Genomic DNA, 15,715 nt, shown 5'->3' on the forward strand with positions numbered 1-15,715 from the left:
ATTCTTGTATGGTCAAATTTATATTTCTTGTTCCCTAAGATATACGTGGAAATGTTACAAGTTCAATTTGATAAAACGAACTATAAAATAAATATAAAAATTAAGACGAAATAAATAATTAAATATTGAAGATAAAAATGAAAAACCAACAAGATACGGCTTAACAGTTTCCCGCTGAAAACTAAAGAAGCAAAAGCATTCTTTGATCTATATATATAATAGAGAAACAAAAGTAAAGAAGTAAAGAGAAGATTTTAGGGATTTTTGAAGAAAGTGATACTAGCACAACTCAATCTCGACTTTAATGGCAGACGCTCGAAGATGCAAGAAGCTGAGAAAAGAAGCGATGAAACAGAGTCGGGATCCATGAAAGAGACCAAGGTAAACAAACAAAGAAACTGAACAAGAATTTACACTGTTAATCTCATTTTACGATCTTCTTACTGAGATTTCTCAGGGACGAGCTCCGGATTTGAGGCCTGACGAGAAAATTAGGGTAAAAGAAACTGAACAAGAACTTGCTCTGTTCTTTACTGTGGATTGTTTTGAAGAAAGAAAAAAAGAAAACAGAGTTGATACGAATTTCTCAGGAGAATCTTCAGGAAGAACGAAGAGAGGGAGCTAGTAAGAGGGTCGGTTCGATTCCATCTTCTGATGAAAACAGAGGTTGCTTCTCTAATCTTGAGAGGTTCAATGATATGATCCGATCCGGTTTGGTTTATGTTAATCCAAGTTTAATTGTTCATGTTGCTGATTTTTAGAAAATATGAATCTGAGAGATGCGTATCCAGTTCGTCCCGGTGAAAAAGACTGTCAGTTTTACCTCGACACTGGTCTGTGTGGCTATGGAAGAAGTTGTCGTTACAATCATCCTACTCATCTTCTAAAGGTGAGAAATATAGAAAGTTACCTATGTTTGGCTGAGTCTAAGTTGCAATTTATCTTCTGGTTTTCAAACATTTTTATAGGATCATCCGGAGAGGAGTGATTTGCCCATCTGTAAGGTACACTTTCTTGGATACTCTCATATATCACATACCTGATGATCTAGAAAAAGTAACACAAAACTTATTATAGTATCGTAACTTCATTTAAGAAATAATAAGAATCTGAAATATATAATAATAATCTCTCTTGCCTGGTTTAGTCTTGTATCTGATAAGATTGTGTGTGCGGTTCGTTGCAGCATTTTCGGAGAGGTAATTGTCGGTTCGGCTCAGTTTGTGTATATCGACACTTAGAGGACATGGAAGGTTCAGATGTGTATCAGGTAGTTTCCCATCTAATGTCTCTTCTCCATGGTCCATATTGGTTTTGATCTGAACGTTTTGGTTGACTTTGATTCTTAGCCTAGAAGAACTCACGAAATTGAGTCAGGATCCAGGCCAGAGAAGAGGGTATAACTAAGCCAAAACTGTCTTCTTTCTTTTTTTGTATTAATGTTTTTGCCGTTTACTTATATGAGTATTCACTCTCAGGCAAAAATTATTCTGGATTCCGAAGAGCGTGGTTCAAAAGAAAGATTCGAAAATTTAGAGGTATAAACAAAGAGCTTAACTTTGTTGTTGTTCTCTGTTCTATGATTAGAGTCCTTGATTAGTATTCAAACCAATACCGTAGGAATTACGAGAGCAAGACAATCCCCAAGAACAGATACAGAGATATACTGAAAGGCAAGTGACAGAGAGAGCTCATCACAATCTGCATCAACAAAGCAACGATGAATCAGAGGCACAAGACAATATGCAGGTACGTACCCGCAAGAAAGAACTGATTCTCTTCTTTACTAGAGTGGATGAAACAGAGTCAGGATAACTAACTGTACTCTGGTCCTTACTGTGAACTCTTATTATTTCGATGTACTTATAAGTTATAATGAGTTTGTATATCTTGAGGATATGCTAATATCCCGTAAATACAGGAGTCTATTATTATCTCTTTAGGCTCACGTGCTTATATATACATTGACCTCCTCAATGATCGTGTTCGAATTTACAGGTTCATCAACCAGAACAAGAACAAGAGATGAAGACGCCACACCATACACCGCAGCAACAACAACCTGTGCAGACTCCGCAGCAGCAACCATCGTTAGCTTCTCATTTTAATCTTTATCCGGTAATAAAAAAAAAAAAACACAAAGCAAAAACAAAGTAGACGAATCAATTTCTTCTTCTTCTTGGTGTCTAATTATACTCATGTCTTGAATTCGCAGTCGGTGGAAAAATTAGCAGATGCGATTGAAGCTGGACCACGAGATCAGAACTCTGGTGCCCTGGTTTGTTTTCTTTGCTTCTCTATCCTAAATATATCCAAGTCTTTATAAAGCTGTTAGGATCTCTAGGGTTTCTTTGATATTGAATTGTCTGAAGTGTGGAATTGAATTGCAGGTGACTGAAGTGAACAGCCATTTTGACAAGTGTCAACAGCTCTTGAATTCAATTTCAAAATCCCTAGGATCTCACATTAATGTGGTAATTCATTTAACCAAAAAAAAGTTTCAGACATTGCATTTGGATCTAGCTAGATTTGAGTTTGGTCTGGTTTTTGCTAACGGATTTTCTTGTTTTCACAAGTATGTTGATGACCATAAGGAAAAATTAGAAGAAAATGAACAATTGCTTCAACAAAGAAAGTAAGCAATAACTTGTTAAAAAACCTTTTTATTTGATCAGATAATCTGATTCAGATTGATTGGTTTTTCTCTTACTTATATTATTGTCTTCTTAAATCTTTTGTGTCAGGGCATTGATTGAGGAATATAAGAAATCTGTTGAAGAGATTATGAAGAAAGAGCCCTAGTTCCAGTATTATCTCCTAAAGATGTTTTGAGTATTCATTTTTTTTTTTTTTTTGCTCTGTCAGCAATTTTGGTGCTAAAGAATCAGTAAACCATTTACATTTATATTTGGCCTATGAGTTTTTGTGATTGACCATTTTGTATTAAACCTAAAAATCGAGAGAGGGAAAAAAAAGAGTTGGAGTTGCGTATCACTAAAGATACGATTAATCCTAACTTTTACAAATAGGCCAAATATAAAAAAATAAATGACAATAAGAAAATCCCCGCGCATTTATGTATGGGCCTTTGATGGGCCAAATTTATAATAACGGAACAATACTGGGGCTGGGCTTTATATTAAAGACCTCTCTCTCTCTCTCTCTTCTCACTCCGTCTGTAATTGGAAACGGAGTCGACGGAGTGAAGAAGCGAACGGAAAAGTAACTAACTGAGCGAGCGAGCGAGAGAGAGTTAAAATGGTGTTTGAAGATTCTTCAGTATCGGCGCTTTTGGCCGTAGAGAATATCGATCCTAACACCACGACGAACTCTAGCCTTAAGGAGAAGCATTTTCCGGCGATAAAGGGGGCTATCTCCGGCGACGAGGAAGGTCTGTCGAAGGAGAAAAAGAGAAATGAAGACGCGTCGAAGAAATCAACCACCGTAATCCATAAGTCGCACTTGTTCGAGAATTCTTGGACATTTTGGTTTGATAATCCTTCGTCCAAGTCGAATCAAGTCACATGGGGAAGCTCTTTGAGATCTTTGTATACATTCTCTTCTGTTGAGGAGTTCTGGAGGTGAGAACGATTCCTTTCGTGTTAATTTCATTGGTTTTTTCTATAAGCTAGAGGGAATTTGAATGGATTAGGTGATTTCTGCTTAGGATCTCTTTTGTCTAATGGTTACTGATCTTAACTTTACCAAGTTTTGATTGAGTGGAACCGTTGCTTTCATGGATTTGCTCAAGTTTTTTAATTGGGAATGCTTTACACTGCATCTGTGAGCAAACATCAGAAATATTGATCAGCCTCTCTTGATTGTATCCATCTAATAAGCTAGTTTGTAGTCTTTACTTAGGAGTATACATCAGAAATATTGATTATCTGCTTGTTTGATCTTTGTGTGTGTTCTTTTTCTGCATTTTTATGTTAAGGTAAATTACATATTTCCCTGTGATGGATGAGTTTTAAACTCGTCAACTTCTTGATGCAGTCTTTACAATAACATCCATCCTCCAACCAAGTGGGTTCCAGGGGCGGATCTTTACTGCTTCAAACATAAGATTGAACCAAAATGGGAAGATCCTATCTGTGCTAATGGAGGAAAATGGACTATGATGTTCCCTAAAGCTACACTAGAATCCAATTGGCTTAACACGGTATTTGTAACTTTCATGTGCTTTCCCCTTGGCCATACTGCCTGTTGGATCCATTTTGTGATGTTTTTGTATCCTTGTTTTAGCTACTTGCTTTAGTTGGTGAGCAATTTGATCACGGAGATGAGATTTGTGGGGCAGTTTTGAACTTCAGAGCCAGAGGGGACAGGATCTCTCTATGGACAAAGAACGCTGCAGATGAGGATGCTCAGGTAAATCATGATTGTTATAATGTGTAGATTTCTGTGGTGGTAATCAAAAGACTTTGTTCTTGAGGAAACATAACACTGAGTGAGTGGATTTCCTTAGTTTCCCAAGTTCTTAACCAAAAACTAATAAGGAGACTACAGGACAAGATAATTTAATCCTTTTTACGTTCATACAAAAAAACACATACATACCATTGGCTCGATCTTGTAGCAATTGGGTTTCATCGATTCAGTTAACTAGGCTTTTTTTTGGGACTGACATGTTATTGGTGCGTTTGCTGCAGCTAAGCATTGGGAAGCAATGGAAGGAACTTGTTGGTTACAATGACACAATCGGATTTATAGTTCATGTATCATTTCTGCAACATCTTTGTGTTCTCCTAAACTACACTCTTTGTGCAATTGTGACTTGTCCAATTTGTTTTTTCAGGAGGATGCAAAGACTCTTGATCGTGATGCTAAAAATCGGTATACTGTATGACAGATACACAGGTTTACTTGCCTAGCTTTGCAGGGAAAAAAGAGAAGACTTAAAGGGAAGTCGGAAGTCATATGAGAACAGGACCTCTAATTGTTTTTCTGATCTTATCTTTACTGTAAAAAGATGCACATCTAGTTTTCATTTTCAAGTATCAGAATTGGTGAAATGGCTTTGTATCAAATGTACATGAGTTTTTAACTTTCTTAGTGGTATACAGAAAAATGAAAATTTCGATATTAAATTTCTTTGTTAATCGCTTATCTCAATTACAGATTTTCTAACATTATTTCAAACTTAATTGTTGATTACGCCCTCATTGTTCCCAGTTGAGTTAATCGGATGACCAACGCCTATGTAACTGTGGTTATGGGGACTCATTGATACTACAACCAAGTAAACCATCTCATGCTTTCTTTATTTTGGGTCTGTCCTGACTTATACGAATTGTTTAGTTCCTCTTTCCTATCTCTAAATTCAAACATGTATAAAGTCAATCAACAAATAAAATAAAATCACACTAACAACAAAAGAATGGCCTAACTTCTACCTCATCATCTCCATCGTGTTTTCTTTAACGTCTTTGTTTCACTTTATCTCAAATTAGTAAAAATAAGTAAATTCCAAATTGTTGCACATATGACTCCTCCTTAAAGTGTCGAACTACCACCAAAGCAAAGCTAAGACCAAAGAGTAGTTTTGAATAAATTGAGTTCTTACTACCAGAAACCACTTGTTGTATATTCTTAGTGTAGTAAAAAACAAATTTCATTGTACATATTCTTAGTATAGTAAGAAATAAAAATAAGTCTTGATCATTCCACCATACACATGACTCTCCTCCATCATTCAATGTCAAAGAGCAAAAAAGCTAGAGAGCAAAAGCGGAATAATTTTGGAAATGTTGAAACTCTGCATCATCCCTTTTACTTACTATAGCACATTGTGCTTCTACACCACAGATACACGATTCATGGGTTACTCAATGGAGGAGAGAGTATGATGGTGACTGAAAACAGCAAAAGCTATATCCAAAATTGGATAAATCAAGCTCTCAAGTGCGTGGAGTGGTTACGTTAGAAAAAAGAGGAAGAACAAGTGGTAAAGCAAAAAAGCAGAGAAGAGAGATCATTCATCATCATCTCTCTCGGCTATAAAAACAAAGCATGGGGTCACAACTCAAAACATCAAATACAAAGAACAGCACAGAGAGCAAAAGAGAAAGATCCAAATAGTTAAAAGCGTTAAACAAATCTCGGAAAGAAAGAAGAATGGGGACAGTGGCATTACAATGGAAAGGAACCGGATTCTTGTTCCTCATGAACAGAGACAAAAGCGGTTTCTTGCAAGTCAAACTTATTCGAATCTTTCTTGTGTCTTAATTTATACGTACATCAACATTGCATTAATATGCACCGTTGATTAATCTGATCGGATTGTTGTTTTTTGTTATTGTACGAGTGGATCTAAAGGGAAGCAGAGGGGGTGACAATTGCGAGGAATCAAAGAGGAAGGGAAACGTTGGTTGCCTCGAATCGTAATAAGGGAGATAGTATTGTAACCGGAGTAGATGCAGACAAAGCAGTACTACGAGGTGGTTCATGGTTTGGTTTTAAAAAAGGCAGATTTGCTTTTGTTTTCGATAGCAGTGAGCCAGTCTCACAATACAGCACAACCTTGGTTCCTCGTTTCTTAGAGGTATCTTATATAATAATTTAATCTACTCTGTTTTCTACATAAAATGTTTTTTATTTTCTTATACTATATTGTTTTCCTTATTCTCTCAGTCCACAATGAACCCGCTTGAGTTTGCAGCTGACTTGTCCGAAAAGGAAGCTGCATTGTTTGGGTTGGAGTTGCAGCTAGTGGTAGCAGACATAAACCCAAATTCTCAATCAATGGTTTATGTCTCGAAAAGGTCTGTTGTAGATGACACAAATCTCCCTATTGAAATTGTTCTTCGAGGTTTTCATACCATTTCTGAAAACGGTTTTGATTCCAGCTCTCCCAAGGTAATTGTACTAGCTCTCCTAGATAACAAATCTATTAAAGCGTGTGCGTTGCAAATCATCTTTTTATTTATTTAATTGTTGTTGTTGTAGGATGAAGATCTGAGAAGAAACTTGACTGAGTTGATTAATAATGATGGAGAAGCACTGAGAATTTTCGACATCGCTGAGAATCTGATGACTAATCCTCCACTTTTTAAGGACATGATCGATGCTTCTGTAAGCAAAAATAAATAAATAAAATTCATCACTTCAACTATTATTTTGTGGCTCAATCACTCACTCACTTTCTCATCCCAATTTACTTTTTTTTTTGTTGATTTATTTAGGGAGATGTGGTGATACCTCATACAACACAACTTATAGGACTGAAAGTGAACGGCAATACAGCACAAGGGGACTTCTATCAATGGACCGCCCCGCCAGCCATATAATTCTGACGTTGATGTTGACGACTAATACTCTCCTAATACTAATTTTATTACAATAAGTTGAAGATGTTATATAAACCAAGCTTTGTCAGCATCAGGATTCAGGGAAACCCTAGCTATTTATTTTCCTTTGTCCAGTTCTATATCTATCTCGATCGTCTAAGAACAATATGTTACAATGAAATTTACTATTTCTATAATAAAGGGAATACATATTTGGTTTATTATATTTCTTCCATTCATCTATTATCATATTTCTGTTAATTCTTGACTTGTTCTTATTAGTTAGTGTGTTGTGATTTGATAACTTGTCTTACAAGAAACAAGCTTTTGTAACATACAATGGCGTCAAACTCCTAGTTTCTACGGAATCCAGATGATAGTCCAATAGCAGCAACACAGAGACTTTTATAAGTTTACACCCTCCTTGTTCCCTGTCGAGAAGGGTGAGCATAAATATGTAGTTTGTAATGACCAAAAACAACGCATCTTCTTACATTTCTAATGTCTGTTATAGAACTCATCTTCTATCTTATAATTATGATTTACTTTGTGAGTCGGAACGATTGCTACGTACGTACGAGTATGTTTAATTCCTACATATATATTTTATTTTCCTTTTCTCACAAGAAATCTATTTATATGCATAACTGAAACCGAGGAGTCATTAGTTATACATATGAAGACCATTCGTTCTTTGATTTGATTTTCCGAAAAGACGAGCAGGGAGAAACAAAATCCGAAATAAGAGACAAGATTGTAGAAAGAAACCGATACGAGAACTTAACTCTCAACTGTCATGGCAGACGCTGGAGGTAATCAGAAAGAAGATGAGAGAAGAAGCGATGAAACAGAATCGAGATCGACTGAAGAACCAAAGGTAATCAAGAAACCAAACTAGTACTTACTCTCTTCTTTGCAGTTGATTATTATGATGAAACCAGAGTCGATACGAATTTCTCAGGAGAATGAAGTCTTGGGATTAGGAACAAATGAACGAACAGGTCGGATTTATTATTACTCCGAGTCGCACCAAGAGGTACTACAGTATCTGCGAGAAGAGAGACTCAAAGATGCTGAGAAGCAGAGGAGAAGCCATGAAACAGAGTCGAGTTCCATTGAAAAGACGATGGTAAACAACAACTTACTCTGCTGATCCATACTACGATGTTCTCCTTATTGTGACTTCTGATTTGAGTTGGCGTTTCGGTTTTACTTAGATTAGTCCTTACGTTTCTTGTGAATTCTGAGTCGAGAAAGATGGCTATGGTTCTTGTGTAGAGTAGATTTAACGTTTCCTTTAATTTTGACTCTCAGGGACCAACTCCTGTTATGGGGCTGAGTGATTCAGGGAGAAGGTCTGATGGGAGAACTGATAGTATACAGAATATTACAGGTTCAAGCTCTTTACCCTCAACTTCAATGGCAGGCGCTCGAGATAATGAGAAGGAACCTGTGAGAAGAAGTGATCAAGAACCAGATTCGACGAGAATACGTCAGGAGAATGAAGAAATAGGTCGGGTTTATTATTACAGCGAGTCGCACCAAGAGGTACTACAGTATCTGCGAGAAGAACGACTGAAAGATGCTGAGAAGCAGAGGAGAATCCATGGAATAGAGTCGAGATCCATTAAAGAAACGATTGTAAAACAAGAACACTCTAACGCAGACACGCGAGAAACTCTGCAACAGTACCACAGACGACTGAGAGACGAGGAGATGCAACAGTACCACAGACGACTGAGAGATGAGGAGATGCAGAGGAGACGCCGTGAAACTGAGTCAAGATTCTGGCACCGTGAGAGGGTAAACATATTTAACTTCTTGCAGAGTAAGTATGCTTTTCTTTGATTTAACGTGTACCATTTGGTTATGATTCTCAGGATAGATCTCCGGGTAGGAGAGGGAGTGACTCCAGACTGAGATTTGATGAAAGAGCTCAGGGTTGGAGAGGCAGTCATGAATCCAGATGGAGGTTTGATGAGAGACCTCAGGGTTGGAGAGGCAGTCATGAATCCAGATGGAGGTTTGATGAGAGAGCTCAGAGGAGATATGAAATGGACTACTCAGGATTCAGGCCAGAGGAGAGGGTATAACTGAACTAAAACATGTTTTCTCCTTTGTGCTTTTCTCATAGAGAGTATGGTCATATAAAGTGTGACCTTTCTTTATTTAATTTTCTAGTTGCTTGCTCATCCTCAGTCCGGATTTATTCCTGATTCCCGAGTGAGTGATCCAAAAGGCCATGATACAGAGTGGAGCTTCGAGCGAGGGAGGATGGTAATTAACAACAACAAAAGATTGAATAGACCTGACTTTGTTCATTGTTTGTGTTTTGCCTTGATGCTCAAGAGAATATGTAGGAACAGATTGAGTGGCAGAGGAGAGAGCCTCAATACAATCTACAGGAGCAGAGATCAAGAGGAGAAGTTAGAGAGAATAGTCATATGAGGGGAATCATGCGGCAGAGGAGAGAGGGTCAAGTGCGGGAACAGAGACAGAGGAGAGAGGCTCAAGAAACTCTGCGACAACAAGTAAAAACACTGAAACAAGAACCTGATTGATGAAACATAGTTGAGAAAAAGAAGAAGAAGATAGCTTAAGTATACGTTTTCTTACTGCGACTTCTCATTTGATATATTGTTTCGGTTCGCAGGAGATGCTAGAGAATCGAAACTTAGATGCTCGTGATCATCAGAATACGAAGCAACTCGGGTTTAAAAGAAACGAGGGAGATGGAGTATAAGAGGAAAGAGAGTTACGAGACCACCAAAGAGAACTTTCAGATGATTCCTTTGAACGCAAGAAACTGATATGTTGGGAAGACTCATTAGGTTATGATTCAATTTTACAAAATTATATGAATGTCAGTTAAGTAGAAATGAATATTTATTTTTCTTGTTCCCTAATTTTTACTAAGAGAAATAGACAGACATACGTGGAAAAGTTATAAGTTTCATTTTAATAAAACTGATAATTTTCAAATGCAATGTAGATTTCTGATTAAACGAATAATGAAACTTTTTATGAAAAATATATAATTTAAATAACTTTTGAATCCAAATGACCAAATACTTCTTCGGTTCCTAAAAGAAATAGTTTTTAGGTTTTCTTTTCGTTTCTCAAAGATATATTTTTAAGGTTTTCAATGTATTTGTGTAGTAAATAATAACAAGAAATTGTAATTTTCATGAAATACTGATGGACATTTTGAATTGATCGAATTACTATTGATTAGAATTATGGACATTTTGTTGAATACAGAAAAAAAAACAATGTATCTATAGCTAAACATTAAATTTTTAAAAGCTCTGAAAACTCTTAAATATACATATAGGAACATAGGCAGAATATATAACAACTTTAGAAAAATTAAAAATAATAACAAATTCCCGCTGAAAAATAGAAACATACAAACTATCTTTTGATTTTAAAAAGAATTATTTTTGGCATTGTAGAAAAAATGATACAAGAACGTAGTCACAATTATATAATTAAGAGCTTGTCTTATTTAGTCTTTAATTAAATTTAAAATATATTGTAAGTTCGGAACAACTTTGAGTATTTCATGCACAAATAGGATAAGGTTAGTCCTGACCTATGAATGTGATACTTTCATAAAATGTCTCTTCTCCACAAGTATGAATTCATATGTATTAATATTTTGGTTTAACATTTTTGTATGAATATGATTTTTAAGCCATAACCGTAGATTGATGAGCAAAAATATGAATAGAGTACTCATAGAAAATATGAGATAAATTAATCATTAGACTTTAAGTCAAGGAAAAAAGTAACTTTAATATCAAAAAACTTAAAGCCCATTTTATAAAGTCCAAGTACCAATTAAAATTAAGGGTAAATCAGACATTTCTTCAAAAACCCTAGTTAATCTCTTCCCTATATAAGTGATGAGTCTACGGAAGAAGTGTTTATATATCCAAAGAGCCAATTGAGAGAAGTAGTCTTCGTTGCCACTGCTGTTGTGACCAAAATCTTAACTAGGGAAAGGAAACTGCTTCAGATTGGGGAGAGAGGAGAGAGAGGAGAGAGAGATTTTTCGTGTTAAGAGAGAGAGAGGAAGCGTCAAGAGTTGTCAAGGAGAAAGACTAGCTAGTCGTAGAAATCCTAGGATCCATACTTATTATCACTAAGGTGATCAGGACATGACTTATATATCTATAGTTTTCCTTCTTCTTTTTTGCTTGTATGGTATAGATTTAGTTTAGCTAAATGATGTGTGTGTTTTGAGACTATATATGTGTTAGATTGTTAAACATGAGATTATGTGTTTAGATTGGCTAAGCATAAGACTATGTGATGATTGTGTGAGAACCTAGAAATGATGCTAGGTTGTTAAAAAGTGGAAATGTAATAAGTTGACAAAGTTAGGATATGATATAGATTGAGATAAATGGATTGAAGAGTGAGATGTTTGAGGAATGACATGCATGTATATTGCATGATTGCTTGTTGGCGTAAGAGGCATAGTGTACATGTGGCTATGATGCGGCTCATCAAAGCATATAGTAAAGGATTGTATTTTCAGTTGTATCTTAATTGTTGTTTGATGTTATTTGCTTGATTTTTTTTTCTTTCTTTGAAAGCATATTGTTTGGCTATTATTTATATGTGTGATGCATGCTTGTTGGATTGTGATTATATGGATCATGTGGACAACAAAATTTGTCCCTAAGTAACTTATTGTTCACGACTCCGAAAAGTAGTAGCCAAAGATTATAAGTGAAGTGGAAGGTGGTACTCACAAAGATTATAAGAGGGGCTCTCATCGTGGTTTAGGGTTTCAATAAAATTGTTTTTTAAAAAATTGGATTTTATTAATGTCATTGTTTCCTTCAAAACTTTTAAAAGGCATTACATAATGATGATTATTATTAAAAAAAGGCATTTGATAAATAATTTCAAAATTTTGACCTCAAAACTGTGTTTGATTTTGTAGTTTCATTATCAACAACCAGAGATATGATGCACCATACACCGCAAGAACAACAATCTGTGCAGACTCCAAAACAACAGGAATCGTTAGCTTCTCATTTCAATCTCTATCCGGTAAAACCAAAAACAAAACCAAAGTATATAATATGAATTAAAATCTTCTCATTGGAATATGATATAATATCTCTTGTATTCGTAGTCCGTGGAAAAATTATCTGAAACGACTGAAACTGGAACACGAGATCAAGATTCTGATGCTGTGGTTTGTTTGTTTTTTTTGTTTCTCTACTTCAAATATTTAAGTCTTTAAAGCTCTTTGAATTTCTAGGGTTTATTTATTTATTTGTTAAATTGCCTTAGTGGAATTGCACTTGCCTTAGTGGAATTGCATTGTAGGTGACTGAAGTAAAAAGCCATTTCGACAAATGTCAACAGCTCTTGAGTTCAATTTCAATATCCCTTGGATCTTATGATAAAGAGGTAAAGCATTAAACAAAACGATATAAAAACTTATATATTTGCATTTGGATCAGAACAAATAACAAAGTTGTTTGGTTTTTGCTAACGGATGTTCTTTTTTCCGTAAGTATGTTGATGGACAAAAGGGAAAATTAGAAGAAAGTGAGCAATTGCTTCAACAAAGAAAGTAAGCAATAACTTGTTAAAAACACATTCTATATACATCTTTTTATTTGATCAGATTGAATTTTTGGTTTTAGATATAATTTTCCTCTTAAATCTTTTTGTGTCAGAGAATTGATTGAAGAATATAAGAAATCTGCTGAAGAGATTTTGAAGAAAGAGCCTTGAAGAAATCTGTTGTATTATATTTTCTTCTATTTAGCAATTTTGGTGCTATATACCAAGAATTGTGATGAGTGAACCATGAATATTCATTTTTTTTATTTAACTCTATCAGCAGTTATTGTGATAATATGTAAATCATACATTAATATCAAACCTAAAATCGAGAAAAAATAGTTGAGTATCATCAAAACTCAAAAGATACAATTAACCATATTCCAATTGAACATGCATCAAAGAATAACGAATCCAAAAAACAATCCCGGGCATTTGAGTATGGGCCTTTCATGGGCCAGATTAGAATAATGGAACGATACTGAGACTGGACTTTTATATTAAAGACCACTAACGCCCTCTATCTCATTTTGGTCCATCACATGAGAAACTCTTTGAGATCTTTGAATACATTCGATCGCTTTCTATCGAGGAGTTTTGCAGGTGAAATTGATGTTGCATTTGCATACACCTTTCTTTCTCTTTGCTATCATCTTTGCCTTCACTGATAACAACTCTAAGCTGGAGTGAATTTGAAATAGTTCTGAAGCAGAACCAGTACGTGGAATTGGTGTATTCGATAGCTGACACTAATATATAGAATTGATTTTAAGTATTTTGGAACTCAGCCAATTGTTATATTTTCTTAATGTTGAACGAAAGATTAAAAAAAAACCTTCTATAACCATAAACTTCTTCCCGCCAAGAAATAAACCAAGTGGTGCAAATACTTTTCTTTCAAAAATTAAGTATGCTTGTATATGTATTTTGGGGACGCATCCCATATATATATTATAAACAATCTAGAGATACTATTGTTAAAGGAAACCTTTTTCATCTAAAATGCCGAATACCATTCAAGTACTATAGACTAGAATCTTGGTTTCAAGCTTCATTCCTTCCAAGTTCATTAAAATGCATACATTTAGAAACAACATAAAGGGTTCAACATTACTTGAAAGGACATTACTTTATTCGGTATAAACTGAGTTCAAAAGATGTATGATTTTCCGCTCTTTAAATTAAAAAAAAAATCCCTTTGGGTATTTAATTATATATATATATAAATATATATATCAAGTATTACATTTGATCAATTGCAAACTATCGAATATTATTAGGGTATCTTCTAAAATTTCTGTAAAAAGTCGAATACCATACATCCTTGTGAGCTAAAATCATAACTAATAATTAAGTCGAATACCATATATCATTGTGAACTTTTGAGCTTTCTTTATTTGGAGTTCGTCCAGTCAACGAACGAATTACTCACATGCCTATTTACTTAAAGATGCATAGTCAAATATTGCTATGTTAATTATTATTATTATTATCCGAGACCAAAAGTTTGAATACAAAGAATTAAATCATTATTTTCCAAAAAAAAAATATTAAATCATTTTGGACTATATTTCTAGAGAAATCAAGCTTAAAAGGCTAAAAAACTCACTGTGCAAAAAAAAAGTTGAGAGATCCATGGAGGAGACAAAGGTATGTATTCCCCCAAACAATTTATAATGTTCTTACTGTGAACCCTTATTTCTATTTGACGTTATGGTTTTGCTTAGAGTAGTCCTTACTCCTTACAATCACAACTTCACAAGAGAAGTAGTCAATTAGGACATGAAACATAGTTGAAAAACATAGCTAACGTTTCTCTTACATTTGATTCTCAGAGACAAACCCCTGAACTGAAACTGGATGAACTAAGGATCAGATCTGATGAGAGAAATGGTAGGAGACAGGAACCACAGTCAGAGAAGATGGTAAGGAACCTGAACCAAAAATGAATCTGTTATTTACTCTTATATTATTATGATTATATATATATATATAATGAAACAAGGGTCATCTATATTGTTGAACCAAGGGTTCACACAATGAATTTATTAAGGAAACGAGAATAAATTCACTTTGAACAATCTCTCAAGAACTCGAATTGAAACGGATTAAAAAGAATTGATTTGACCTAGAAATGAACGATTTAGGGTTTGCTCAAGAACAAGTGAGGAACTAGGGTTTTTGTTATTAAATGATCGATGCCCTAGAATAGAGACATCTTCTCTATTTATACAAGGGATTTAGGGTTACAATAAATGCTCCTTTTCCTTAGATTTTCATAAGATATTGTCATAAATATTCGATTAGGGTTTTCGAAACCCTAATGATCCGAGGTCGTCTATTCCATTTTAGGAATGAAGCACCCTTTGCATTAATTGGACAATAAACCGGGATTCCCCGACTTATTGGTTTAATTCGATTCCGTCTTGGTTTAGGCCGGTATGTCGTTGGTGCTAATTCCTACACCAACAATAAGTCCCCCCCCAGTTCGATGGGTCGAATGAGAGCAACGGCTTGTCTGCCATCGATGTTTGTTTTGAGGTGAGAGAGAGAAAAGGAGGCGAGGAGACTGAAGAAGAAAACAAAAAGAAACCCTCAGAAAAAAGATTTGATAAAGTGGGTGACTTTATGACGCGGAGGCGCGTATGAATGTGTTGAGCCACGTCACGACGCACCAATTGTTAAGCTTTTAATACTCGATTCTCAGATAATGGCTTAACTTTAGGAATCAACTCTCTTTATTAAATGCTTTAAGAACACAATCGATATCTCTTGAAATAGAAAGTTCAGATTACAAATAAGAAATGAAGAATAAGTGAAGAATGAAGTCAGAT

General features: G+C 35.1%; 4 protein-coding genes across 5 annotated transcripts; all 4 read left to right on the forward strand.

Annotated features, from left to right (window-relative positions):
• The first annotated feature begins 321 nt into the window (after window positions 1-321).
• Window positions 322-2,802, forward strand: LOC111828663 (putative zinc finger CCCH domain-containing protein 9). Its single transcript, XM_023777153.1, has 14 exons — window positions 322-381; window positions 458-496; window positions 552-666; window positions 762-889; window positions 969-1,004; window positions 1,187-1,270; window positions 1,350-1,397; window positions 1,479-1,538; window positions 1,621-1,749; window positions 1,999-2,118; window positions 2,216-2,278; window positions 2,391-2,474; window positions 2,577-2,635; window positions 2,745-2,802. The coding sequence occupies exons 1-14, from the start codon at window positions 322-324 to the stop codon at window positions 2,800-2,802; spliced, it is 1,083 nt and encodes a 360-aa protein (XP_023632921.1).
• Window positions 2,803-3,188: 386 nt separating this feature from the next.
• Window positions 3,189-5,102, forward strand: LOC17899084 (eukaryotic translation initiation factor 4E-3). The gene is made up of 5 exons (XM_006303253.2): window positions 3,189-3,581; window positions 3,997-4,162; window positions 4,246-4,371; window positions 4,653-4,718; window positions 4,799-5,102. Exons 1-5 carry the CDS (start codon window positions 3,259-3,261, stop codon window positions 4,847-4,849), a joined length of 732 nt encoding a protein of 243 aa, XP_006303315.1. The 5' UTR covers window positions 3,189-3,258; the 3' UTR covers window positions 4,850-5,102.
• Window positions 5,103-8,085: 2,983 nt separating this feature from the next.
• LOC111828665 (trichohyalin-like) lies at window positions 8,086-10,032 on the forward strand. The gene is made up of 7 exons (XM_023777157.1): window positions 8,086-8,166; window positions 8,251-8,418; window positions 8,604-9,092; window positions 9,170-9,376; window positions 9,471-9,566; window positions 9,650-9,820; window positions 9,943-10,032. The coding sequence occupies exons 1-7, from the start codon at window positions 8,086-8,088 to the stop codon at window positions 10,030-10,032; spliced, it is 1,302 nt and encodes a 433-aa protein (XP_023632925.1).
• A 1,224-nt stretch (window positions 10,033-11,256) lies between these two features.
• On the forward strand, window positions 11,257-13,158 carry LOC17897939 (mediator of RNA polymerase II transcription subunit 9). Of its 2 annotated transcripts, none has more exons than XR_002832448.1 (6): window positions 11,257-11,441; window positions 12,247-12,356; window positions 12,442-12,504; window positions 12,603-12,722; window positions 12,830-12,888; window positions 12,995-13,158. XR_002832448.1 is itself a non-coding variant. In XM_006306046.2 (6 exons), the coding sequence occupies exons 2-6, from the start codon at window positions 12,270-12,272 to the stop codon at window positions 13,050-13,052; spliced, it is 351 nt and encodes a 116-aa protein (XP_006306108.2). In that variant the 5' UTR covers window positions 11,257-11,441; window positions 12,247-12,269; the 3' UTR covers window positions 13,053-13,158. The 2 variants fall into 2 exon arrangements, 1 of the variants encoding a protein (XP_006306108.2); XM_006306046.2 differs by having other exon boundaries at window positions 12,639-12,722.
• The last annotated feature ends 2,557 nt before the right edge of the window (window positions 13,159-15,715 follow it).

Source organism: Capsella rubella, unplaced genomic scaffold (assembly GCF_000375325.1).
Source record: "Capsella rubella cultivar Monte Gargano unplaced genomic scaffold, Caprub1_0 scaffold_1, whole genome shotgun sequence".
Classification (NCBI taxonomy): Eukaryota; Viridiplantae; Streptophyta; class Magnoliopsida; order Brassicales; family Brassicaceae; genus Capsella; species Capsella rubella.

Excerpts from the sequence above, each read along its gene's own strand:
- LOC17899084 (XM_006303253.2), top strand. The coding sequence starts at position 3,259 with ATGGTGTTTGAAGATTCTTCAGTATCGGCGCTTTTGGCCGTAGAGAAT. Across the intron at positions 4,163-4,245 it reads AATCCAATTGGCTTAACACG|CTACTTGCTTTAGTTGGTGA; the intron begins GTATTTGTAACT and ends TCCTTGTTTTAG. Across the intron at positions 4,719-4,798 it reads CAATCGGATTTATAGTTCAT|GAGGATGCAAAGACTCTTGA; the intron begins GTATCATTTCTG and ends TTGTTTTTTCAG.
- LOC111828663 (XM_023777153.1), top strand. The coding sequence starts at position 322 with ATGCAAGAAGCTGAGAAAAGAAGCGATGAAACAGAGTCGGGATCCATG. Across the intron at positions 1,750-1,998 it reads AGGCACAAGACAATATGCAG|GTTCATCAACCAGAACAAGA; the intron begins GTACGTACCCGC and ends TCGAATTTACAG. Across the intron at positions 2,279-2,390 it reads ATCAGAACTCTGGTGCCCTG|GTGACTGAAGTGAACAGCCA; the intron begins GTTTGTTTTCTT and ends ATTGAATTGCAG.
- LOC17897939 (XM_006306046.2), top strand. The coding sequence starts at position 12,270 with ATGATGCACCATACACCGCAAGAACAACAATCTGTGCAGACTCCAAAA. Across the intron at positions 12,357-12,441 it reads CTCATTTCAATCTCTATCCG|TCCGTGGAAAAATTATCTGA; the intron begins GTAAAACCAAAA and ends TTGTATTCGTAG. Across the intron at positions 12,505-12,638 it reads ATCAAGATTCTGATGCTGTG|GTGACTGAAGTAAAAAGCCA; the intron begins GTTTGTTTGTTT and ends ATTGCATTGTAG.
- LOC111828665 (XM_023777157.1), top strand. The coding sequence starts at position 8,086 with ATGGCAGACGCTGGAGGTAATCAGAAAGAAGATGAGAGAAGAAGCGAT. Across the intron at positions 9,093-9,169 it reads GATTCTGGCACCGTGAGAGG|GATAGATCTCCGGGTAGGAG; the intron begins GTAAACATATTT and ends TATGATTCTCAG. Across the intron at positions 9,821-9,942 it reads AAGAAACTCTGCGACAACAA|GAGATGCTAGAGAATCGAAA; the intron begins GTAAAAACACTG and ends TTCGGTTCGCAG.